The following is a 24,151-nucleotide window of genomic DNA, read 5'->3' as shown; positions in this document are numbered from 1 at the left end:
GTACAGCCGAGGCTGAGGCCCAGGCAGTTCAGAACTCCTCCCCCAAGGCATCCCACTCCTCCTCCAGTTGGCCCAGGGCTGACAAAGGGCTGCAGGGCCTGGGGCCTAGGCCCAGGGCTTCCTAGACACTAGGGACCTGTGGACATGTGTGTGACTGCTGGAAGGAAAGAAGGGCTTTTCACCCCTGTCTTTGCTGTCACCCTGCTCCACTTCCCCTGACCTGATGGGCCCCAGTCCTCACCTCACCCTCAATTTCCCAAGAGCTCGGGTACTGAGAAGCACTGGGAGTTTTGGGGCGCTGGCCTTCCTGCCAGCCCCAGGGCAGATAAGTCTCCACAAGGAATCAAACAGGACACAATTTAGCCATTGTACTTTTATTCACATCATGTATTTTGGCATTTTCCAGAGAAGAACAGGGAAGAGACAGGGTGAGGGAAAGACTGAGGCAGGAGGGCGAGGGGGTCCCCATTTCCCTCAGATCCCTCCTGGCTTGACCACACAGGGGACAAACACAAAGGGGGAGGGGAGGAGGAGCACCCCGTCCTGTGGAAGAGGCTGCACAAAGCGACACCCACACGCACACACATACAAACAAGCCCCTCCACACCAGGAGCTGGCGGGATTCGAGAAGCAGAGGAACAGGGGTTCGGGGGAGGGGAAGCAACAGAGTCTCCTCACAGACAGGCAGCCACCCTCCCGTCCCCATCCTGCTCTAACCCCAAAGTCTCTCGAGTGCCTCTCCACTTTGCTTGGCCATTCTCCTAGGGCCTCTAGTTTCTTCCCTGCTGTGGGCGGAGGGGCGGGGGGCAGAAAGAAAAAGGGTACAGAGCAGGCAGGCTGCAGTCCATCCCCCAGCCCCTCTCCCTCATGCCAGGTGGTCTGACCCCTGCCCTCCGTGGTAAGGGGTCAGGGCAGGCTCTTAACTGGCCACTCTCTGGTAGAAGTAGATGTAGCCCAGGTCCTTGGGCGGCTTCTCAGAGGCACACACTTTCTGGTCGTTGTAGATCACCCATCTGGGGAAGGTGGGGAAGGGTGGAAAGAGATGGACCAACTGGGCAGTCCACAGGGCTTCTACTCGGTTTCTCTGACACGGCCTCTGGGGCCAATCCTGGAGATTCTGGGGAAAGGCCGCCAAACCTACAGTCCAGCTGCCACCTGTCTGCAGGGAGCGTCCCAATCTCACCAAGGTCATTTCCCCTGCTCAGTGTCTTTACCACCATCCCCCCACCCATTTCTGTAAGGCAGGAGTCTGCAAACTTTTTCTATACAGGGCCAGGTGGTAAATCTTTCAGGTTTCGTAGGCCATCGGGTCTCTGGTACAACTATTCAGCTTGCCTGGTGCAGTGTGGAAACAGCCACAGACAACGCATGAATGAGTAAGGTGGCTATGCTCATTAAAACCGCTTACAGAGGCAAGTGGCCTGAGTCGGCCCTCGGGCCGCAGTTTGCCTCGTCTCTGCTGTCCAGCGTTCCCTCACCCCTCAGTGTGTGTGCGGCTCCCGTCAGGTAGTCCTTCTCCTCCTCCAGGGTTTCCAGGGTGCCCCTACGCATCTCCACTCCCACTGCCCCATTCCAAACGCACACGGCTGGGCCCTCACCTGCCTTCCTTCTTGATGTGGCAGACGTAGTGACCACACATGGTGGAGGTGCCCATGTGACTGATGAAGGCAAAGAGCTGATACTCTAGGGAAGGAGAGAGGGGGAGGGCAGAGAAGACGATGAGAGAGGGATCCTGGAGTGACAGTCCGAAAATCTATCTGACACACAGGTGGCAAACACAAGGCCCGAGGCTGAATCCAGCCCTCCACCTTGTTTCTACCCAGTGGCTGCGCCGAGCTCTCGCTTGACAGTTAAGGAGCAGTTACATTGATACAGTCCTGAAATTACATTCGGCCCTTTGAAAGCAGCGCGAGGCTGATGTGGCCCCTGGTGAAAATGAGTCGGACACCCTGCTCTAACAGCTCGAACTCAGGGAATGTAGGCATGTACTGGATCAAAGACCTGTCTCCACCTCCTAGAATCCCACCTTCAGGAGTCTTGTCACCGGGAAGAAGTTTCTGCCCCCTCTGCCCCAAGAGGGAAGCAAAGCTGCCTTGGAATGAGGCTCTGGCACAGCAGACTGGCAAGACTCTCCCAGGCCTGTCCTCTCTCCCCGGGACACTCACTTCCAGAACCGTCCCGGACTTTCGGTCCCACTGGCACAGACTCAGAGATGGAGTCGGCAGCGGAGCGACCCTCTGAGATGTCCATGGCAGCCTCTGCGTCTAGGTCGTCGATGTGACTGAAGATCCAGTCCACAGCCCGTTCTAAACTATTGTTCTTGAGGAGGAGAAAAGCATTACACTTCAGACAAGTTCGGGGGCAAGAAAAGCACCAGTGAAAGCCTCAGTCAGCTCCTTTGTCACAGCCACAGCAAGGTGGAGCCCAGCCTCGGCCGCACCACGCCAATACCCTTGGTCTTGCTCACCAAGGATGGACCTCACTCCCACCCTCTGCTACCCCAGAGGCCCCACTCCTGAGCTGGGGACAGCCCCTACCGTGGCCCGCAGAGCTTTGAGGGCCTGGTCCCGGGAGAAGCCCATGGAGACAATGGTGGTCACGCAGTCCTCTGGTGGGGGGTCCGCAGCTGCACTTGTGGAGCCAGGCCCGCTGGAGCCAGGCAGGATGAGGGGGTTTGCAAAATCTGTGGATGGGAAGGGGTTGCAGTGTTTTGGGGAGGGTGGTGGCCCTGCCTGGCCCTGCTACCCAGCCCTGCCTACCTGGATCATCCATGTGCGACATGACCCAGTTCATGGCGGCCTCGGCCCCGCTGTTGCCCGTGTAGTAGACGGCTTTGCGGCAGGCGTCCATGGGGAAGCCCATCTCCACCAGCTGGATGATGACCGACTCATCCAGCATGGGGGCTGCGGTGAGAGAAGTGCGGGCACAGTGACGGAGTCCTCGGGCCACTCTTTGCTCTTCCTCCTCCTCCCACAGTCCCGCCCTGCCCTCTCCCAACCATTGCATTCCAGGCATTTTTCTCTCACAGCCAGGCACCTTATCCCAGTACTAGAATGAGTACAATGTGGGTGTGGTACCCTAAAGGCACAGAACTGAGGCTAAAGACCCCCATAGATCCCCTTCCTTACCCATACTCACAGAATGGGCCCTGTTTCTGGAATATGATTCCCAGCCCCCGCCCCCAACCAATGAGGTGACAAAAATGGCGGGCTGTTAGCCAGTGCTACTGCCATCCACACCGAGAATGTGGCTGGGAGTGCTCCAGTCGGTCCTCACGTCCACCAAAAGAGGGCAGAGGAAATTTGAAAGGGAGGACAGGAGAAACACAAAGGACAGGGTCGTGGGGAGGCAGGCAGAGAAGAGCCCCTTGGCAAGGGAAAGAGACAGGCAGGAAAAAGAGTCACTAACATGTCGGAGAGGAGAAGTGAGGGGAGCAGAAGGAGTCTTCGTCTTCGTTGCCATAGAAACCAAGGCTACCTTTGGGCTCATCCGGAGTAACCAGGGGTGGGGCAATGTCAGGCAGCTCCTCCTCTCCAGGCTGCAGCCCTGTACCCCTCAACTGGGAGATGTCCAGCTCCTCTGGCATCTCAATGGACACGTCTGTAATTGGAATGGCCCAACAGGTCACCTCAGGAGCTCCAAGGCCCTCCTGAGGAGGCACTTTGGGAATCTCAAGCTCCTGCACCATATTTTGGCACTGCCCTGCAATAAGGAGCTGTGCAGAGAGTACCACCTTAGGGGTCCCAACGTAAGAAAAGTAACTGTGGGCCTGGGAGTCAGGGGACCTGGATTCTAGTCCTAGATCTACAACAAATGAGCTGTGGGCGAGAAGGGGCCTCCCACGTGTGCGACAGGATGATTTTATATTTTTGTGGGTCCCAACTTCTCTAGGAAGTGAAATTACATCAGCAGTTCTCAAAGTCACCTAGGGCCCGTAAGTAAGACCTGCAAGAGCTAATTATTTCAAGATTATCAAAATGAAAACTTATCACCCTGGCTGGCGTAGTTCAGTGGATTGAGCGCAGGCTGCGAACCAAAGTGCCGCAGGTTCAATTCCCAGTCGGGACACATGCCTGGGTTGCAGGCCACAGCCCCCAGCAACCGCACATTGATGTTTCTCTCTCTCTCTCTTTCTCCCTCCCTTCCCTCTCTAAAAATAAATATAAATAAAATCTTTAAAAAAAAATGAAAACTTATCAGTTATAAAAACTAAGCTATGGAAATGACTTTTGGTTGTAAATCATAATTATAAAATCAAAGAAGTCTTTTAATATTTTTAGTCAGTGCTTTTCAAACTAGACATATTTTGAAACATCTAAGGTAATGTTTTCTCTTTCAGAGGGAAGTTAGAGAAACATTGGTTTACATGTATTAAGGCCCCCTTATTTTTTAGCATTTTCTGCTGAACCTCCCTTTGCTTGTCCCAGCCATCATACCCAGTTTCTTGGGTACCCAGTCTAGGCCGAAGGTGAACTTCTTGATCTGGATGACCAGGTAGTCAGGGAATGAGGCAAATCGTGTGGTCCTAGGGAAGAGAGAATGTCCTGGTAGCCAGACAATCCCAAGGTTCTCCTATCCTGAAAGTCCCCACCCCAGGGTTCAGCCTCTCATGGGTAGAAGACCTAACAGCCCAGAAGATACTCCATATTCTTATCCTACCCTGGGCAGGCATCAGAGCTTCTGCAAACAAGGAAGTGCAGAAGCCAGGAGAAGGGCTGTCTTATTGGCGGGAGCAGCAAAGCAGTGGGTGGCTGAATTCTCTTGAGACAAAGCACTCTCACAGACCTCCAGCTCAAGCTAACCTCTGAGCAAAAAGTAAAACCATTTGCTGGAAACCCACATCCTATTCCCTACTAAGTGTCTGCACTCTGCCAGGATTGAGGGAGAAGGTGGAGAGCTGCTGCACTGAAAAGTGCCCTGTGCCATGAGAGAAGATGGAGTGGTTTGGGCAAGACGAGGTAATACACAGTAACCATCCAAGTCTGCTCCGGTGGGGCTTCTTGGTTCCCACTGGGGCCAGATCACCAGCCTCAACTGATGCAATCCTGAGGTTCCACCCAAAAAAGAAATGACAGAACGAGAAAGAGGCAGGGGGCATCTTCAGGACTACCCTGACACAGGCCCGAGACCATCAGGCCCAGCCCGGCAGGACTTACTTGACAGCTACTGATTTGGCCTGCAGAGCCGTGCTCCAGAAGTCATCCACCTGCTCGGGGGCCCCATAGGCCTCCAGGCAGGAGCTGAAGGGCACCTGGGCCCGAACCAGCTCGGGCAGTGGCAGCTTCTCCTCCTCGGCTTGCCGCTTCTTCTCCTCGTACTCTAGAAGCTCCTCTGGTGACAGAAGTGGCGGGTGGATCCCTCAGAAGGTGCTGCCTCTTTCCCTCCTTAGCCTGGCCCTGCTGGCTCTGTGTCTGTGACTACTTCAACTCCTCAGCCGCACCCAGTCCCGCCCGATGTGCACCCACATATGATTTTGCTTTTCTTTCTCAGCACAGCTCTGCTGACGAGCTGTGGGCAAGTTAATCTGACCTCGCTCTGCTGGCCTAGCTTTGGACTTCTGGCCGAGGGAGCAGAGTGTCCTGTGGGCTCTGCTGCTGTAAGTGCCCACACATTCCCCACAGCCTCCACTGCACCTGTACCCAGGCCTGGCTGAGAGCCACCTACCCTTGTTAAGGGCCGCATCCATGGGCACAGGCAGCTGCATGATGTAGTCCACCCGCTGGGTGTACTTCACCTTCTCTGTAGCCAGGCACTTGATCTTTTCCTCCACCAAGAAGCGGAACACTTCATTAGGATTTTCAGAACTCCGGCAATTCCTCTACGGGAAAGAGGCAGGTGGAGAGATCTGGGCAGCCAGGGACTGGAATGGGGGCCTAAAGGGGCTCCTGGTGGTCAAGGAGGGAGAGGAGAGGAGGGGAGGGGAAGGGAGACTAGCACTGAGAGCGCAGGGATACAGGAACAGAGTAGAAGCCCTCCCCAATCACCCACCGCCTCCCTGATTCTGGCCCGCTCACAGCACTGTGGGACTGTGCTGGAATGTGCTTGGAGTTCTGTTGATAAGCAGTATCCTGAGCATTTTCTTTGGGTGTATCCTTCATAAGGCACAAGCCCATTGAGCATAAGGACCACTGCTTGGCTCTGCCATTCTCCTTGCGTGTATTCGCTACCACAGGGAAGGGGCAGTGCACGCAGGCTGCCAGGGACAGGGGTGGGACTGGGCAGGGCTAAGGGGGGCAAGAAAGGCTGGGAGGAAGAGGGAGTGAATTGCAGGTAGACGGAAGGACTGCAAAGACTGCCCTCCCTTGCCTTCTTCTCAGGCCTTACTTCCACCATGTTGATAAGGTGAAGGAAGAACTCTTGGGCATCCTGCTGCCGGTTGGTAGAGAACTCAGGGTGACCCTTGCCAATGAGGGCCTTGAACATCCGAGGGGCAATGCCATCTTGAAGTTCCTAGACAGAGCCAGGGCAGTGAATTAGCTGGGGCTCAAGAGGTCACCTTCCTCAGACATATCCCAGACCTCAGTTTCCCCATAATTCCAGAGCCTGAAAAGGATGGATGCAGTAGACTCACCTTTTGTTCTGACACCTGCTCCCCATCGCCTGACTCCGGTGCTGGTTTGGAATACTCTCCGGAGAGAAGGCCATGGCCCAGCTTGGCCCTATGTTAACATCCAAGAGAACCGTTTTGCTTTAGTTAACTAACGGTAATCTGCCGTCTCTCTACACCTGTCCCTCCCTACCGCAACCCTGGCTCAGGGCCCTCCATAGACAACTTGCTAAAATGTGGAAAACCTTAGGGTCCATGGGAACCCATCCCAAGGAGAGGGCATGCCCAGAAGGCAATCATCTGAAAGCTTCTAACCAGCTGGGGCTACACTGCTGCCCTCTCCAGGTGGTCATGGAGGACAGAGGAGGCACACAGGCAGCAAGGCTCTCAACAGCCTTCAGACATAGGACCTGGCTACATACACCTGGGTGCTGAAGTCCTGGGTCGGGTCCGCTGGGGCGTTCTGGAAGATCTTCTCCAGCTTTTCCACATACCTAAGAGCCAAGGGAAGGAGAGTTGGAAGGGCTTTGGTCCCAGCTCCACAGAAAAGCAAAGGGAGAAATTATCTATCAGCTCAGTGAATAGACTCCCTCCAGAGTGGGGAGTCACGTGGTTGAAGCCTGGAGTCCATTTCTCTCCAGCAACCCGCCCTTCCTGCCTCTCAACTGCGTCAGCACGCAGTGCCCCAAGGCAGGCTTTCCCAGCCTACCCCCAGGGCGAGCCAGGGGAAGGGAGAACACGGCCTGGGAGGAAGATAACTACAGTTCATAGCCTTTTGGACTGAACTTCTCAATACGTTTTAACTTTTCACATAAGCATCAGGCCCATTCCAATTAGATGGTAAAGTCCCTTTTGCTAAATATTTGCCTTTCTTCTTAGTATCCCAAGTCCTCCCTCTCCCCCAAGTGCTACGTGGCCATGGTAGGTGCTCATCTGATGTCACTGGCCTAAAATAAAGACCACCTGCTCACCCCTGAGTCAGGCAGGAGGCCTCTAAGAGCCCTGGGATTTGGTGTTCTGCTCTACCAGTGGCGTTTGCGTGTGACCGGGTGATGATGGTGCAATCCTACAGCCGGCTCCCCTCACGGCACACCAGCCACAGGGTCATGGGAACTAAAACTGTGCTGGAACAGAGGCGCTGAGGGTGGCTGAAGGAGGAGTGTGCCTGGAAGCTGATGGCCAGGAAAGGAGTGGGGACGTTAGGCGCTCAGAGCCCAGGGCCAGCGGTGGGGAAGGCGCTACTCACTTCCTCTGGAAGTCGGGGATGCTGAAGAGCACCTGGACCACCGAGTTGAGGTAGCAGCTGTTACCCAGGTTCCGGATGCCTGTGTAGCCGGGCCCAAACAGGGGCTTCAGTGGCACACTTGACTCCTGGATCAGCTCCCATTCGCCAATCTGCTGGTTCATATCTATCTCCAACTCGGTCATCGTCTTGTCCGTCTGCAGGGAAGGGGCACTTCAGACGGGGGGAGAGACTCAGCCCTAGATTTTTTACATTGATCTCTCCCAGGATCTAGGATGATACCCAGCTGGAGCCTAGAATTTGTTGAATTACAGAGGCATGCAGGATATCGTCTAGTTCAAGCTCTAAATGGCCACAAGCAACTGTAAGAGGACTTAGTTATCAGGCTTGAATGGGGGAATGAAACGAAAGCAACTCCCTCTACCTGAACTGTTTTTCCCATTCCAAAGGCACCCCTCCTCACCCCTCAGGTCTCCACGCAAGCAAGACTTCCTCAGAGACACTTCCCTGATGCCCCAGACTAGGCCAGGCCCCACTGCTGTAAACCACTGCAGCACCCTCCACATCTCTTTCATAGCGCCCTTCACAGCTGGTAGCTAATCAGTTATCAGTGTGAGCAATGCCTGCCTCTCCAAAGAATGTATAAAACAAGGACCACACCTGCCTTATTAGTGACTAACACAAAGTAGGTACTCAGGAGTATTCAATGGCTGAACAAACAATTCTAGAAAATTCGTCAAAGCCCACATATCGTGGGGACAGGGACTGTGGTCACTCTCTCCAGTACTCTGTCTCAGGCAAGGAAGAAGGGCCTAACAGGAGCAGGAATAAGAAGAATCTGAAGCTGAACGAGTCTCACCTTTTGCATCTTCAGCATGTCAATGCCGAAGTGGGAGAGGTGCTCAGCCAGGTTGGGGTCCAGGACCATGTCGTCCTCATCATATGAGTACACATCTAGGACAGGGGGCAGGAGCAGTGTCAGAGGGGGTGGCTCAGGACTGGCCTAGCCACCAGTGTCACCCCCTGCCTTGAGGGGCCTTAGTGGGACAGAAGGGTAAGCCTGTAGGGTAACTTCCTGGCTCCCTTAAACCTTCTGGGGATGGTTGTCAGGGAAGACGGGGTGACACAGCGTGAGAGTTGGAATTAATTGTGACTCCACCCCACAGGGTAAGCTTCTAGAGTCGGACAGGTTGGGAAGGATGCTTACTAGTCAGATACACTGATAACATCTAGGAAGGGGACTGAGGTTTGAAGAGTAACTGAAGATTTAGTCTCATCTGCAATATTTTCATTGTTTATCAAGAGAACATATTCATGTATTATTTGTACCATATAAAATGAACAATAGTTAAAACACATTTTGGCATGGAGGTAGCTAAGGAAGGGAAGGAATACCAGCTCCGTCAGGTGTGATGGTGCCCAGTTTGACAGCTAATGGGTAGCCTGTCTCCCTGAAGTGCTCCACAGCATGGTTGTTGCCGCCACTGCCGTCGAAGTAGCGTCGGCCACAGAGGATAGAGCCATCGGTCAGGTTGAGCCACAGGTTCTCTCTCATGTCACACTTGGAGCACTTCCAGCCACTAAACCAAGGAGAAAAGAAATTGAGCTGAAATATGGGTCAGGGGTGTCTGGGAGTGGTAGAGAGAAAAGGGACTCTGTGGGCCCCTGCCAATCCAATTTCTCTCTCTTCTCCTCTCCTCTGGATGTCCCCCTGCTCAGTTCTTTGCTTCCCAGTCTCCCTAATTGTCGTGCTGCCAGCCCTCTCTCCCACCAGATCTCCCAGGAGGGTGGCTTCTTTGCCCCTGCTCTGGCGGTTGTGCCCCGAGGTAGAGGGGCCAGGCCTCACCAGGGAGGGATTCGAGCAGGGTTGTCCAGCTGCTTGAGGTTGAAGGCATGCTTAGACACCTGCCGTACTTCCCCATCCCAGGCCTGTACTTCCTGCTTGCGGGAGGCTGAGTCGGCGGACAGTAGTGCCTCCACCGCACTGGTCACCTGGGAGAAGCAGAGGGTCAGAAACAGTACCCAAACCCCATCCCACCCCCCCATGCCCCTCTGTCACTTAACTTCAGCTTTCTCAGTACTTGCCCAAGACATCACTGCCCTCGCCCCGCTTGCCCTAAAATCTTTGGGAGGGTGGGAAAAGATTCATACCCGATCTCTGACAAAGTCAGGCAGTCCCCCCAACCCATCCCGGGCAATCTCCAGGTAATCCGGCAAAATGACAATCTTCACGTCCTCATCATATTCAAACTTCTCCTCATTAAGGTCAAACCCGCCTTCGACACCTGATGAGACAGGGAAAAACAGGGAGAGTAGGACCACGACCACAGGTAAATGTCCCTCCTCTGATACAGTACTTTACTTTGTCCCCTCCAGAGCTCTAGGGTCCCTGACCCGGCCCGTTCTTCTGGGGCTTTCCTAACACCTCTGGGAGCAGGAAAGCCCAGCTCAGGGAGAAGGGTGGGGCTACAGCAGTACTCACCAATAGCCAGGCGGGTGGGCTTCTTTCGTGGGGGGTCTCCAGTGCCTGCGGTGCTGTCTTCCTCTTTCTGCAATGAGGCACAAAGGGCAGAATCAGCAATGAACACCAGGTAAGGAGAAACAGGGAGGGTGGACGGGATAAAATAATCTCAGAAGAGAATGGAGCTAAAAGCATGTGTGCTGAATTTTAATTACACCGACAGACATAGGTGAGAAGTCAGAATGGAACAGATTCAAAATGGAAACCCCGTGGGACGCGCCAGAAGGTCCCCAGGCCCAGCCCCTATCCTTACTGGGTGCCGGGTCCGCCGGAGGTGCAAGTAGACTCGCTGGCCCGTCTTGTTGAAATGTCTCTCCACATACTGCTTCCCGAAGCCCAGGAATGTGTTCATGCAGATGTACAGGCCACCCTCAGACTCCTGCAGGACAAGAGGCAGGGGAGGAAACAGGGAGGATGAACCCTGGCCAAGTGAGGAAACCAAGACCTGGGCTCAAACACTGCTGGTTTCCAGAAGAAAGGTTCTGTTTTCTAACACTGTGTGGCCCTGGGCAAGTCATTTATTTCATCAGGATTTAGTATCGGCTAAGATTCTCCCCATTCTCCTATGACTTTGATAGTCAACAAGGACACCAGGAGCTGAACAACACCTATCAGTCACCATTCCTCCTTGCTCCTTCTTTGGGTTTTAGACCCTTCGATCAGTTGCAGAGAATTCCCTCTACCCCTTCCCTACAGCCAGAAGACCCCGAAAGTAAACAAGGACCAAACACCATGGACTTCCAGGGCCAGAAATTACATTCAGAGGGGGAAGGGCCCTTTCCTTGGAGAGGACAGATCTGCACGTCAGACACTGAACCTAAACCCAGGACACCATGACAAACCCTACCTCATCTCCAGGATTAAGAAAACCTACAAGTGTGGAGAAGCAGAGATTCTTCCGGTACCTCTAACCGCAGAGCTTGCCAGCACGACCAGACCTTTTCTTTACCACACTCTGCCAGGTAGTGGAACCCTGGTCCACACTGAGGCTTCTCCCCCCTCTCCTGCTGAAGTCTGGCTCCAGCAGAACAATGCCTTGTGGGTCGCTCATAGCTAAACCCAGACCCGGCCTGGCAGGGACGTGAAGTCTGGCATTCTCCAGCCATCACTCTCTCCCCTCCCCTCCGACCAATAACTAAATTCCCACTGAAGTCCCATCAACGTCCAACCTCAAAGCCATCCCCTTTCTAGAACAATCTAGTGACACTTGCTGAGACAGGTAGGACACATATAACCCAGATAGAGAACCGGGAAAGACAAGTGCCCACTCTAAATGGTGACTCAAAAGAGTCAGTGGTGACTCTCCTGTCACCACTGACAGGAGACCACGGCTTCCCCCAGACTGAGCAAGTCTACCAGTGCCTTTGTGAAAAAAGTGATGGAGAAGGCGGAGAAAAAAAGTGGGGACAAAGTCCTCTGATCCAAGTTTCTGAGGAATAGCAGACTACCTCTTCCTGGGATAAAAGCCTCAGTGGGCTTGAAAAAACTCTTTGCTGTGATATTTAAAAATAGGACACCATCAAAGGCAGTGCGTGGTCCCAGATTGTGTACCACTACCTAGAACAGTGTGGATTATAATATTCATAAGGACATAGAGCATTTCTCAAGGGGGGGGGGTGTCACATAAACTCTCTTTCTACTGTGAACCCAATTTGAAGATAATCAAATATGCTGTAAGTTGGTTAGCCAAGTCAACTCTGCCACACTGGAGATGAGAGAAATGTAGTGACATTACAAAAATTCCTTTTGGATTATTCAAAGAAGTTTCTAGAAGAGAGGCAGGAACTGATGACTTCTACCATCAGCTGGCAATTAAGAAAAAACTATTCCTCCTGAGAAAGATGGTACCTCACCAAGCTATGCATCTGATAACCTGGAAGGCATGAGGAAACTGCAGGGATTCAACTCCTCTGTTGGAAATAAGAGACGGTTTCACCAAGGATTGGGAGCCCTGGAGCTCTGCTCTGAGCAGTCCTCTTTGAGCCTTGCCAAAGCCAGACTTCAGAGAAGCAGCATATTATTTGAGGCCAAACTGAAAGCCTAGCAAACCACAAATCAGCGGTGATCCTGAAGTGGGCTTTAGATCCTGCTCCTATACTCAGCACTGCATTAGTGAAGCCTTTCCACTCTGACTTGCAGTTTTCCTGGCCCTGAGCTGGTCTGGCTGAACACCCTGGGCAGGGCCCAGCAGCAGCTTGAGGGGAGGGGTGGTGAGGGGGGTGGATCCCAACCAGGCTGCTGCCCTCTCAGTTCAGGCTCTGGCCTGGGCAGAGTCTTGTCTCTCTTGAGGGTGACACAGGAAGGCAGAATTGCAGGAAGGGAGGTACCGGGTGGAGCCTGTATAACGTGAAGCACGGTGTGGGTGGCGGCTTTGTCTAACTAGTCAAGAGTGGGAGTGGGATGGGAAAGGGGCCTCAGTATCCTGCATGAAAGAAACCATCTCTCTGGGAATACGTTTAAAAAGGGTTCCCTCTGCTTTCTGTGATGGGTGGGAAAAAGAGGGGGCCGCGGAACTAGTTCATCTTAAAGAAGAAACCAGAGCTTTCCTCTTTCCCTCCCCTCCCTTCCACCACGACCCACCTCCCCGCCCCCTATCTATATTAACCGTGGATGGAGGCTCTGTAACTCGGCCTTCCTCAAAAAACGGCCTTCTTCAGGGCTACTTACAAACTACTACGTGCCTAGGAACTGCAGAGCCAACCCTCCAACCCCAAAGCCGGCCCAGAACAGTGAGGGGTAGCCCCATCCCTCCTACACGAGACTACAAAACCCGGAGAACCATGCGCGACAAGCAAGGCCAACTCCCTGGCTTTCCCAGGGATCCACTTGGGGGATGTAGTCCGACGATCGGGTTGCGCCCCTAGCTTAGAACGGCAGAGGGGAGTGAGCGACTACAGTCTCCACAATGCTCCACGAAACTGGGAGCAAGCGAGGTACACCCGGTGGCTTCCGGGGGCAGTAGTCACACGACAGTTCCAGCTAGTTAAAAGCAACGGCAGGGAGTGGCACGGAAGACTACATGTCCCATGGTGCATCGCAAGGAGGCGGTAGCCCAAGCCTTGCAGGCCCCGGCAGAATGACCAGGGCTATGGAAGGAAGTCGTGCTCCCTGCGGGCGTGGGGAGTGGGCTTACCGGTGTGTCGAAGGAGAAGGCGCACTCGTCCTTGTGGACCCGGTCTCCAGCCTTTGGGACCCGGATCGTCGGTAATACTGACAGCAGCGCCTCCTCACTCAGCTCCGCCATGACACCGGCAGCAGCTCCTCCACACAGAGCAGCTCCCACCGTTCCTAGTCTCCCACCCCCTCTCTTGCGGACCAATGAGCACTACTCGTTAGGTGCATGCGCTTCAGGGAAGACGCGCGAGAATGGCAGTTGGAACGAGCTTGCGTACTAGTGCTCCGCCCTCTGCCTTACTCTTGGCTAAACCCAATGAAAAGCGCCTCCAACCCAGCCGGTGGTCAAAAAATCCAATCCCACTCCTCCAGGGTAGAGCGCCAGTAGAGTAACGAGGTGTAATGTACTCCAGAGTTTTCGCTGCTCGCACTCTGGGACCCCTACAGTCCCTTCGCGTGCCTTCTATTGAAGAGCAGAAATTGACAGTTCTTTAAACCAACCTCAGAAACTTTCCTGGAGATTTGTCCGGTCAGAAAATAGGGCAGTTCTTGGCATTTGAAAGGCAGCTATCCAATGAGGAGGAGTGTGAAAGGATTAGAGTCTAGCGATTGATAACGCCATCGACCAGCAAGGATTACCATTTCTCCTCAAAAATCTTCCTAAGTCTGTCTCCGCCTGAATCTGTGCATATTACCATAATGATCCATTCTATTTTTAAAGGAAAATAAAATAACTTGGTTTTGAAATTGAAGGTCTCAAAAGCAAAGATCGGCACTCTCTAAAGTCTCAAGACACTCGCAGCCTGAGAGAAACAAAAGTCCTCTTTTATCAGGGAGGCGTCAACCCTGGGCAAGCCAAGCCGCTGCCCAATTGACCTCCGTGGCTCCCGTGATAGACGTCCCCTCAGCCCAATGGCTTCCTTCACTGGAGGCGGATCCCACGTAAGTAGGCCTATCGGAGTCTGCGTCGGCTCAGCCAATAGGATCACGGAAGGGGGCGTGGCGGGAGGTTTGAAACTCAGCTTCAGGAGTTGAGGCTCGAGCTACCGTGCAGCAAAAGGTGGAGTGGGGCACGGTAAGTAATTTGAATAAATTAGTGAATAAATTAGAGGGCCTGGCAGCCCTGGAATAAGCCGCCTTGTCAGCTGCACCAGTCATTTTCCTCCCAGAGGCCTCTGGCCCGGCGGCCAGGAGGTTCCTTAGCTGGGATCTGGGAAGATCGGGTGGTCTGGAGTTCGAGGTCGGACATGGTCGCGGTGAGGGCTGAGACCTGAGTCATTTCTCATAGGCATCCCCTCCTCGCCCCTGCCCAAGCCCTGCCCCACCCCCTTCCTCCCTGTTGAGATGGGCTCAGCCAAGAGCGTACCAGTGACTCCTGCGCGGCCTCCGCCGCACAACAAACATCTGGCTCGAGTGGCGGACCCGCGTTCACCTAGTGCCGGCATTCTGCGCACTCCCATCCAGGTACTCTGGGCCGGGTAGGGGGTAGGTGGAGAAACTGGCCGAATTCTTTGGCGTCTGCTTAACCTGATTCTGAGAGAGTCCTCCCTGCCCACTTCTCTTTTGAGGCCTTAATTTCTACACTCTCCTGAATGCCTGAGGGCCTTGGCAATTTCTGCCTGGAAAGTGGGCCTGAGGCTGAAGACCTGGGAGGGAAGAAGAGTCAAGGCCCAGACTTTAATAGCCTTTGATCCCGATAGGTGGAGAGCTCTCCACAGCCAAACCTACCATCAGGGGAGCAGCCAGAGGGTCCTAATCAGGCCCAGGACTCAGATCCGCGCTCCCCTACACTCGGCATTTCAAGGACACCTATGAAGACCAGCAGCGGAGGTGAGTGGTTGGGCCCAGGGAATTCTGATAAGGCTGTGAGCTACCATCCTCGGATGGGGGTCAATGAGGCCATGCTCTCAGGACTCCTTAAAGGGGCCTCCATCCTCCGGCTGTGAACCCATTTCACTCTTTCCTCAACATTTTACTCCCTCTCACCTTGATTTCCCTCTTCTCAATTGCTCACCCACCACGGTATGAATCCTAAGACTCCTATACTTTTTGCTCTTTGCTGAACAGTTTGTATCAGAGGGTCACTGTCTCACTTCACTTCCCCCCTCTAGAGCCTCCAAGCCCACTGGCGAAACAGCTGAGCGAAGCATTTGAGACCGAAGCCCCCAGAGCAAATCTTCCCCCAGAGCCTATTCCGCCCCCCAAGGCACCTTCATCTTCTGAATTGGACTTGCCGCTGGGCACCCAGTTTTCTCTTGAGGACCAGATGCCACGTGGGAGCCAAGTTGAGCCTCCCTCCAAGCAGGCGTTTTCCGAGGAAGAAACAGGACAGCCCTCAGAAACCCTTACAGCCAGCCAGGGCTTGGACAAGTCCATGAGAGACCCTGAGACACCCAGATCTTCAGGTACAGAATTTAAGGGTAAGGTATAAGGAAGAGAAATTGAGATCATGTTGTGGGGTAGTTCAGGAGGGATAAAATGTAGACCCCTAATTTTGGCTCCTTGCTTTAACTCTTTACCCACCCTAGGTTCTAAGTGCAGTAGACGGAAACCAAAGGGCAAAGTACTAGGGAGATCTCCCCTCACCATCCTGCAGGATGACAACTCCCCTGGGACTCTGACACCACGACAGGTAAAGGGAGAGGGTGAGAGTTATTCCTAAGAAGTCCAATGTAGAGGGTGGGAGGACTTACCCCATCTTCACTCCCCTAAACAACCTCCCTCCCTCCCCCAACTTGCATACTGTTTTTTGTAGGGTAAGCGGCCTTCCCCCCTGAGTGAAAATATTAGGGAACTAAAGGAAGGGGCCATTCTGAGAACTGGAGGACAAGCGTGGGAGCAAGGCCAGGATGATGATAAGGAAAACCAGCACTTCGCTGTGGTAGAGAACTAGGCCATGTGTGGCCCAGCCCTGGCCTCACCTGGGATCTAGGGATATTCTGAGTCCTCTCCCCACTTCTTTCCCTGGGAGACTGGAAAGGTTCCTTTTTTTTTTGATACCCCCTAAACGACCAACTCTGGAACTGAGAACTTTCTTGGACTTTCTTTGTGTGTTATGTGTGTCTTGTATATTAAAGGAAGTGGTTTTAAATGATGTTATTAAGTGTTATGCCTAAACCTTGCTCTGGGTCATCTTGATGTAGAAAGGCAGCCTGGGGAGCTTGTGTTCCCTGGCCTGAGCACCCCTGCATTGGTTCCTCCAAATCTCTGAACAGCCCTCCCTTAAATCCTGGTGTTGCCCAGGGCTCTGTCCTTGGCTCTCTCCTCTTGCTCTTCCTAGGTGTTGGCCTCTAGGGATTAGCTACCTTCTACCTATATTCTGGTAAATTCCAGGTCTCACCATCTAACCCCGCCCTCTATCCAGCTGCCCCTAGGCACTTCACAGTCAGTTTGAGTAAAGTTGAAGTTGTGATCTTCCCCTCAAAGCCTGTTTCCCTTCCCCTCTTCTTTATCCCTGTAAATAACAGAATTGTCCACCCAAACCCAGACCTTAGCCATCATTTTGAATCCCTCTTAACATCCCATGTTCTAGCACTCTGTCACTAAATCCTGCTGATTCTATGTTTAATCTCTTTCCTGTCCCTTCCCTTGTCCCCTCTGTCCTATCGCTCTTGCATTTCTTGCCACATGCTTCCTACCTGTTTGCTTCACTCCATCCTGTCTCCCCTGCCTGCATTTCATCAACCTACATTGCTGCTAGGGTTGTCTTTCTGAGAAGCATATCTGATCACATTACTACTTTGCTAAAAGTTTGTCAATGTTTCCTCACTTCCTTTTATTATCTGATTCCTTCTCAATATCATCCTACCGTACAAACACACATGCACACACCATAGGCAGGCTGTGGTGAACTGCTGGACACGTGCTCCCAGACACTGGTGAATGCCTTCTCTCCTGACCCATCTCAGGCCTTCCCCACAAGACTTGGGCTTCTGCTCTCCCGCCTACTTTCTGCCCACAAGCTGTCTGGCACCCAACCTTTATCACTTGCACCCACAATACTTTATTACTTAAGTGGGAACTGAATCTTTTTGGAACATAAGTAGGGTGGAAGCCAAACATCAAAGATATACCAGGGTGCTGTACTTTATTGCAGGTGCTTTGTCGAGAGAAAAAAAAGATGGTAGAAAAAGGAGAAAGCACGAAGGAAAAGGGGGCCAGGACCTTGGTGGTGCCAGAGCCATAGTCACGGGCTAAGCACCCTGTGCCAAACAGGTCTGGACAAAGGGAGGAGCTCTGGGGGAGGAATCCTAGGGCCTGGAGTCCCACACTGGGAGCCTGCTGGACCTGCCAAGGGCTGGGGAGCGGTCAGTTGTCCTTGCTCACTAAGGGTGAAAGTGTCATGACCGTGGCGAGGGGAGGCCATGGGAGGAGATGGGGCAGTTCTCTGCCTGTCCCTGATGCGGCCCCCCAAAGGCACACTCCCTGTGTTCCCCACTGTCTTCAAAGGAGAAAGCTTGGTGGGAATGGCAGCTGGGGTATAGAAGAGAAATTTTAAAGGAACCTTAGAGAAAGTGGACAGGAGAAGGGGCAGCTGAGTGTCTTCATGGCCTTTTACCTCCCCCCTCCAGCCTTCTCAGTTCCAGATTTTGAGGAAGCTGTCCCAGGAGCCAGTGGCCACCGCCATCCCATCAGCTGTGACCCCCAGGCAGCTGACCCTGTTGTCATGGCCAGAGAGGATGCCTGAGGAAAAGGGAGAGGAGACAAGCGTGTCTCCACGTGCCCATTTGGCAGAGAGCGTGTGTGCACGCACAGGTATCCCAGCTTAGGTAGGCCGGGCTCTGAATTCAGCCCCCTGATGGAGGCTGGAAGACAGAAGGAGGATTAGCCCTAAGCATTAGGCTTTCTCAGGAACCCAGGATGGGGAAAGGTTGGAAGTGTCGATGTGCTGTGAGAAGAGGAAGGGGCATCTTGACGGACTCCTGAAAATAGGGAAGTAGCCCTGTCATGCTGCTGCTTTGTTTCCAAACAAAGAGACTGAGGCCCAGAGAGAAGTGACTTGCCCAAGAGCACTCGGAAAGTAAGGCCCAGAATTAGGATTTGGATCCTGACTCTGTGGCTAGTGTTATTTTCATTCAGCACCTGACCTCTCCCAAGAGGAGAAGCCGCACTATCTTATTCACCTGTAGACCAGCCTGGTCCTAGAGAAGCCCCGGGCTTGGGGTCAGGGCCCGGCTCATTGCAGTTCCCTGAGATTGCCCTGTCCTTCAATGGATGCCCCTGAAACCCAGACCTGACTAGACAGTCAAGGTCCTCAGGTCTGGGGATCACTGGAAGGAGCTCCTTTGGCAGGGAGCAGCCATGACATTGGGCAAAGGAGAAGGGCCCCTTAAAGCAACTTTTCTTTCAGAGAAGATGATCCTACATTGGAACCAGAGGGGGAGTGGGTTGCAGGGGTACCACTCAAAGTTATCTGATAATTAGGGAATAGCAGTAAGAGGTTCCCAACAAGGGGAGCTGGATGGAGAGTACCTCTGGCTGAGGCAGCGGTGGGGAAGGGGGCTGGGCTGGCCCTTACCCACGCGCTCGCCCTTCATGGAGTCCCAGACATTGCAGTTGAAGTCATCGTAGCCTGCAAAGAGCAGGCGGCCACTGAGGGAGAAAGCCACAGATGTGATGCCACAGATGATGCTCTCGTGGGAATAGACGGTCAGCTCCTGGTCTGCCCGCAGGTCAAACAGACGGCAGGAGGCGTCGTCCGAGCCTGTGCAGATGGCCTCTCCGTTGGGGAAGAACTGAGGGCACAGGTGGCAAAGGAGTCAGGACGCAGACCTGAGCAGCTGCTGCCTCTCCTGCCCTCCACCTGACTCCTGCCCTGGTGGCTCCAGGGCGAGCTCCTTCCTCCAGCCTCCCTGCCTGTCCCTGCCCTGGCCTGCAGTGAGAGAGGCCACAGCATTGCTCTCCGTGCACACTGGAGGGTCCCCTATAGCCTTCACTTCCTCCTCATGATAGCGCTGCAGGCCAGCGTTATGCCCAGGAGGCCGAGGGAGTGCCTGCAGCTTGCCCAGGGTCACATGGCTGGAAGGGTGGAGGTTGTCTCTGACTTCCCACTAGTCAGCTGGATTGGAGGGTAGGAGCAGGGCCAAGTGCGAACGCATAGTCTGAACCTCATCATGAGGAAGTGTCAGATCAACTCAAATAGAGGGAAAGCCTACAGAAAATTGGTTTGCACTCTTTAAAAATGCCAATGTCATGAAAGGCAAAGGTAGAAAATAGTTCCCACTTACAGGAAACAGATGTGGCAAGAAAATGCAGTACATGTTCCTGGTGGGGGGCAAACTGCTATCACAGTTAATACTTGAGGTGATCGGTGAGATGTGAAGATAGACTGTAGACTGTAGTATTGTGTCACTGTTAGATTCCCTGATTTTAAGAATTACACTGTGGCTATCTAGGAGAATGGCCTTGTGTTTAGGAAATACACACTGACGTGTTTAAGGGGTAAAGAGACACAATATCTACAACTTACTCTCAAAAAAAAAAACAAAACAGGGAGAACCATAAAGAAAGGCATATCTACATCTAGGTGTATGTGTTGATCTAGCTTGCTAGCCATGTCAATCGTCTGTCCATCCAACTAGCTCCCATCCCTCATCCCTTCCCCTACGGAGAGAGAAAGATACAACAAATGTGGTAAAATGTTAACAGTGAGTATGGGTAGGTGGGAGCTCTTTTTGCTACTCTCACACTTTTCTGTAAGGTGAAGTTATTTCAAAGTGGAAAGTTACCAAGCCAGGGGGAGGGGAGCCCTGGGAGGCGGCGCAGGGCGGTGCTACGGCCCGGGAGGCGGAGCACACTGGGACTCACACAGATGGCGTTGATGTCCGACTCGTGGCCGGTGAAAGTCTGCCGGCAGGTCCCCTCCCGCACATCCCACAGCTTGGCGCTGGCATCACAAGCCCCGGAAACGAAGAGCTGGTAGTCGGGAGACACAGCCAGGCTCATGCAGTCCCCTGTGTGTCCCACAAACACAGTCTTCTGCTGCCCGGTCTCGATATCCCACAGAGCACTGCCAAAGAAAAGGGGAGGCTGTCACAGAAAAAGGCCAGGACAGAATTGCCAGCCCAGCACCCATAGTGTTCAGTCCTCACCATGTGGTGTCCCCTGAGCTGGTCACAATGTTGTTGTCATCCAGAAAGCGGCAGCAGGAGAGATAACCTGGGGGTGGTTAGGACAGTGCCCGGCCTCAGAGCCACAGCCCACCCACCCCGGGGCTTCCCTGGAGCCTCGGGAGGGGAAGACAGGCTCTCTCACCTGTGTGAGCAGAGAGTTCCCGGCTGACCTTGACATTGCCCTCACGGGATTTGAGGCTGTAGATAGAGCACATGTTGTCCAGCCCCCCACACGCCACGAAGTTCCCCGATGGGGCATAGGCACAGGTCATGACCCAGGAGGAGCGCAGAGGGATGGCATGTACCTGCAGGAGGTCAGGGTGAGCGGGGGCAGGACCTGGGCTCAGCTCCCAGGTGGATAGGGCAGAGGAAGGTAGGCACAATGTCCCCAAGGAAGGACAGAGTGGTAGAGGGGCGGGAGGCAAGGTTGGTACCTTATTGGTGGTGTAGGTGTCCCACACGATCAGTTTTCCATCTTGTGAGGCACTTACTAGCAGCCTGGGAAGAGGGCATCCCAAGTCACACCCCGTGTCACCCAAGCTTCTCCTTCCTGCTTCCCCTCCTCTCCGGACACGCCTCAAGGCTCACTTGGAATCAGTGGCCCAGTGCATGGCATAAATCTTGGCCAGGTGTCCCCGTAACGTCCTCCTGGTCCGCATCTGGACTCGTCCCACGACTTCTAGGTCAGACACAAGCTGCAGCAAAGGGGGTGTTAGAAATCAGGCAAGCAGGGTATGTGCCCAGTTGTCAGGGTCACAGCCACTGATCTGTACAAGTTTCTGTTCTGGGTCAGCCCCCAGTCTGAAAAAAGTAAGTCCCTGCCGTGGAGTGGCTTAGGTTGGTGTGAGAGACAGCCAGTGGCGTGTTGTTAAGGATTTAACAACTCTCTCCAGTGTGGGGAGGGGGAGGGGAGGTGGGTGGGTGATTTCTATCCTGTAATTCTCCCACTGCAACCAATTTCAAGCTGCCAATGTGAAATCACTGAACACGAACTTAGGAAGATATGTACACATTCGACCGTTCCAAATCACTAGGGACTGACCCGCACACACCACTCCAGCACAGCCGACTCTTTAACTGGGTATCCAGGGTATCACCATGGCCTTGAACTGCCCCTCCTGAATTCTGTTGTCCTATGCCCCTTAAACTCTATCCAGCTTCTAGATTTAGTCTGAGGCTCCAGAGCCAATAGACTTGATTTGCCATTTGCGTGCTCTATTATCCTGGTCAAGTTACTCAACCTCTCTGAGCCTGTCCTCATCCATAAAATGTTTATAGCACCTACTTTATGGGCTTGTCATAAAAATTAAATGAAATTTCTCTGGCCAGTTAGCTCAGTTGGCTAGAGCATCATCCTGATATGTCGAGGTTGCTGGTTTGATCCCCAGTCAGGGCACATACAAGAATCAACCAATGAATGCATGCATAAGTGGAACAACAAATTGATGTTTGTCCATCTCTCTCTAAAAAAATCAATTAAAAAAAGTAAGTTTTAAAAAAGAAAATTAAATGAAGTTATGTGTTTAAGCAATTTAGCCCAGTGTCTGGCTCATGGTAAGTGTTCAATAAATGCTGACTCTTGCTCTGGCTGGTGTGGCTCAGTGGACTGAATGCCAGTCTGCAAACCAAAGGGTTGATGGTTCAATTCCCAGTCAGGGCACATGCCTGGGTTGTGGGCCAGGTCCCTGGTGGGGGACATGTGACAGGAAACCACACATTGATGTTTCTCTCCCTCTCTTCCTCCCTTCTTTCCTCTCTAAAAATAAATAAAATCTTTAAAAAGAAAAAAATAAATGCTGACTCTTATTAAGATATTTAATCCTGCCCTGGCCAGCGTGCCTCCTTTGATTGGAGCCTTGTCCCATGCTCTGAAAGTCTGCAGGTTCTACTCCTGCTCAGGACACATACCTTGGCTGCTCAGGACACATACCTTGGCTGCAGGTTCCATCTCCAGATGGGGAATGTGCAAAAGGCAACTAATCAGTCTCTCTCTCTCTCTCTCTCTCTCTCTCTCTCCCCCCCCCCTTCCTTTCCTCTTTCTCTCCCTCCCTTCCTCCCATCCTCTTTCTCTAAAAGCAATGAAAGGATGTCTTGGGTGAGGATATTTTTTAAAGATATTTAATCCTCTCTGAAGTACAACCAACTCTAGGAAGCACCGTTCTTTTAAGTATCACTAAGAAAGAAAACATGCTGCCAATTTTAGTTGTAAGGCACCATCTAGTGTTGGATGCATCTTGACTTCAGAAATGTCAGAGTGTGGAAAGTTGTGCATCTTAGGACTGATGAAATACAGTCCTACAGTTAAACAATAACTGGAGTCCATAAGAGCTTTGTGATTGACAAAGGACTGTCCCTCTCTTCCTCCTCACCACCCTGCAAGGTGAGGGGTATAGTCCCTCCTTTTTTATGGATGACAATAGGGACAGCATGTTGTCCTTAGCCTCCAATACGGGCCCTGATCTCACTATTTGTTGAATGAATTAATCAATGTAATTCCTCATTCCAAGGACATATTGTACTAAAGCTTGGGCTGGTCAGGGAGCTCCCATCCCTTCTCCTTCCCTCAGGCCCTGCCTCAGGGGACAGAAGTCTCACCTCTGCCATCGTAGTGTCAGCACAGGCTTTCCTGGCATCCTGGTGGGGAAAGCAGACATCAGGGAAGGGAAGGGCAGAGTGGGGGGTGGGGGTGCATGGGTCTCTGAGGTAGGTGGGTTAGGGCTCTACAGTTTGGGGACATGTCAAGTATGAGGTCCAGAAAGTCTCCGGTCACTTCCAAGTCAGGGGTCTCTGAGGTGTCACTCAAAAGTGAATCCAGTCTCCTTCCCCCCAGGCCACATTCCCTCCTGTCCCCATTTCTATGTTTTCTGGGATTGCCATGTGGGACGTTTCTGGAGTTACTGCAATCTGCTTCTTGAGCTGTTCCGCTTCCTGCCGCAGCTGCTCCATCTCCCCCATGGCTGACAGGTTGAGGGGTAGCTCCGGCTCCTGCCAGGAACACGGGGTAGGTACAGGGGGATCCCCAGCAAGCCATGTTTCTATCCCTCACACCTCACACCAGACTGCTCATGAGGGCTGGAGCCCATTCCAAGAAACGGGGAAATGACCCAACGGCCTACACCACCTCCTCCACCAGCCCCTCCAAGTTTGGAGTCCTCTGTAGCCAGCCCCAGCCCTGCTCGAGCCCTCCCTGCAGCCCCCAGCCCCAGAGAGCAGAGCCAGGCTGGCTCTCTCTTACTTGGGCTCTGACTGGACCTCTCCCAGGTTTCCAGCTCCGGTTCCCAAGCGCCTCCTCACTCCCTCAGCAGCGACGCCAGCCCGTCACCTGCCCCAGCTCTGCTGCCAGAGGAGCTGGCCTGGCCTGGCCCCACTCTGGGGAGGGGGGGCGGTGGCACTGACAGGGAAGGGTAGGGCCAATGATGACTACGTCAGGCAAATGAAATCAGCTGGCAGGGGTGGGGAAGAGGACAGGGAGAGAGGTGTGTGGCTTCCAGAGAGACTTGGGCCCAGCCAGGGGGAGGGGGAGAAACAGGAATGCTGGGCTATAGAGGAGCAGCCCCCCACAAAAAGCCCTGGAGGGAGGAGGGGTAGAAGGGGTGCTTCCCTGATGGGTCTCT

General features: G+C 53.2%; 3 protein-coding genes across 6 annotated transcripts; 1 reads left to right on the top strand and 2 right to left on the bottom strand.

The window, feature by feature from the left end:
* Positions 1-358: 358 nt before the first annotated feature.
* On the bottom strand, positions 359-13,753 carry USP5 (ubiquitin specific peptidase 5). Of its 2 annotated transcripts, none has more exons than XM_045826588.1 (20): positions 13,445-13,753; positions 10,565-10,690; positions 10,273-10,339; positions 9,942-10,075; positions 9,637-9,782; positions 9,186-9,370; positions 8,650-8,744; positions 7,794-7,987; positions 6,970-7,041; positions 6,572-6,659; positions 6,325-6,450; positions 5,665-5,818; positions 5,157-5,331; positions 4,437-4,525; positions 3,409-3,600; positions 2,760-2,903; positions 2,538-2,683; positions 2,166-2,319; positions 1,599-1,683; positions 359-1,013 (listed from the first exon to the last, which is right to left on the bottom strand). In XM_045826588.1, exons 1-20 carry the CDS (start codon positions 13,553-13,555, stop codon positions 920-922), a joined length of 2,577 nt encoding a protein of 858 aa, XP_045682544.1. In that variant the 5' UTR covers positions 13,556-13,753; the 3' UTR covers positions 359-919. The 2 variants fall into 2 exon arrangements, with proteins under 2 accessions (XP_045682544.1, XP_045682545.1); XM_045826589.1 differs by having other exon boundaries at positions 3,478-3,600; positions 13,445-13,749.
* A 668-nt stretch (positions 13,754-14,421) lies between these two features.
* On the top strand, positions 14,422-16,519 carry CDCA3 (cell division cycle associated 3). 3 transcript variants are annotated; one of them, XM_045826498.1, is made up of 6 exons: positions 14,422-14,500; positions 14,740-14,889; positions 15,126-15,255; positions 15,537-15,845; positions 15,954-16,057; positions 16,181-16,519. In XM_045826498.1, exons 2-6 carry the CDS (start codon positions 14,770-14,772, stop codon positions 16,316-16,318), a joined length of 801 nt encoding a protein of 266 aa, XP_045682454.1. In that variant the 5' UTR covers positions 14,422-14,500; positions 14,740-14,769; the 3' UTR covers positions 16,319-16,519. The 3 variants fall into 3 exon arrangements, with proteins under 3 accessions (XP_045682454.1, XP_045682453.1, XP_045682455.1); XM_045826497.1 differs by having other exon boundaries at positions 14,430-14,500; positions 14,714-14,889; XM_045826499.1 differs by lacking the exon at positions 14,422-14,500 and having other exon boundaries at positions 14,523-14,889; positions 15,537-15,830.
* A 969-nt stretch (positions 16,520-17,488) lies between these two features.
* GNB3 (G protein subunit beta 3) lies at positions 17,489-23,864 on the bottom strand. Its single transcript, XM_045826495.1, has 10 exons — positions 23,773-23,864; positions 23,436-23,522; positions 23,133-23,171; positions 21,126-21,232; positions 20,972-21,035; positions 20,680-20,842; positions 20,517-20,583; positions 20,233-20,434; positions 18,944-19,160; positions 17,489-18,108 (listed from the first exon to the last, which is right to left on the bottom strand). Exons 2-10 carry the CDS (start codon positions 23,490-23,492, stop codon positions 18,002-18,004), a joined length of 1,023 nt encoding a protein of 340 aa, XP_045682451.1. The 5' UTR covers positions 23,493-23,522; positions 23,773-23,864; the 3' UTR covers positions 17,489-18,001.
* Between the last annotated feature and the right edge of the window lie 287 nt (positions 23,865-24,151).

The sequence above is a fragment of the Phyllostomus hastatus genome, unplaced genomic scaffold, assembly GCF_019186645.2.
Source record: "Phyllostomus hastatus isolate PE091 unplaced genomic scaffold, TTU_PhHast_1.1 phas_scaffold_755, whole genome shotgun sequence".
In the NCBI taxonomy this organism is placed as follows: Eukaryota; Metazoa; Chordata; class Mammalia; order Chiroptera; family Phyllostomidae; genus Phyllostomus; species Phyllostomus hastatus.
Note: the sequence above shows the minus strand (reverse complement) of the source record. Positions and strands in the feature narration are given on the sequence as shown.

What these genes read in the sequence shown, in the direction of transcription:
- USP5 (XM_045826588.1), bottom strand. Translation starts at nt 13,555, where the DNA reads ATGGCGGAGCTGAGTGAGGAGGCGCTGCTGTCAGTATTACCGACGATC. An exon ending in CTGGGTACCCAAGAAACTGG is followed by an intron (nt 3,601 to 4,436) that starts GTATGATGGCTG and finishes TTCCAATTACAG; the next exon opens with ACGTGTCCATTGAGATGCCA. An exon ending in AGTCCGGGACGGTTCTGGAA is followed by an intron (nt 1,684 to 2,165) that starts GTGAGTGTCCCG and finishes CTCCTTCCCTAG; the next exon opens with AGTATCAGCTCTTTGCCTTC.
- CDCA3 (XM_045826498.1), top strand. Translation starts at nt 14,770, where the DNA reads ATGGGCTCAGCCAAGAGCGTACCAGTGACTCCTGCGCGGCCTCCGCCG. An exon ending in TTCTGCGCACTCCCATCCAG is followed by an intron (nt 14,890 to 15,125) that starts GTACTCTGGGCC and finishes TGATCCCGATAG; the next exon opens with GTGGAGAGCTCTCCACAGCC. An exon ending in TTCAGGTACAGAATTTAAGG is followed by an intron (nt 15,846 to 15,953) that starts GTAAGGTATAAG and finishes TACCCACCCTAG; the next exon opens with GTTCTAAGTGCAGTAGACGG.
- GNB3 (XM_045826495.1), bottom strand. Translation starts at nt 23,492, where the DNA reads ATGGGGGAGATGGAGCAGCTGCGGCAGGAAGCGGAACAGCTCAAGAAG. An exon ending in AGCTCAAGAAGCAGATTGCA is followed by an intron (nt 23,172 to 23,435) that starts GTAACTCCAGAA and finishes TTTCCCCACCAG; the next exon opens with GATGCCAGGAAAGCCTGTGC. An exon ending in GGAACTCTCTGCTCACACAG is followed by an intron (nt 20,584 to 20,679) that starts GTGAGAGAGCCT and finishes AACCACCCCCAG; the next exon opens with GTTATCTCTCCTGCTGCCGC.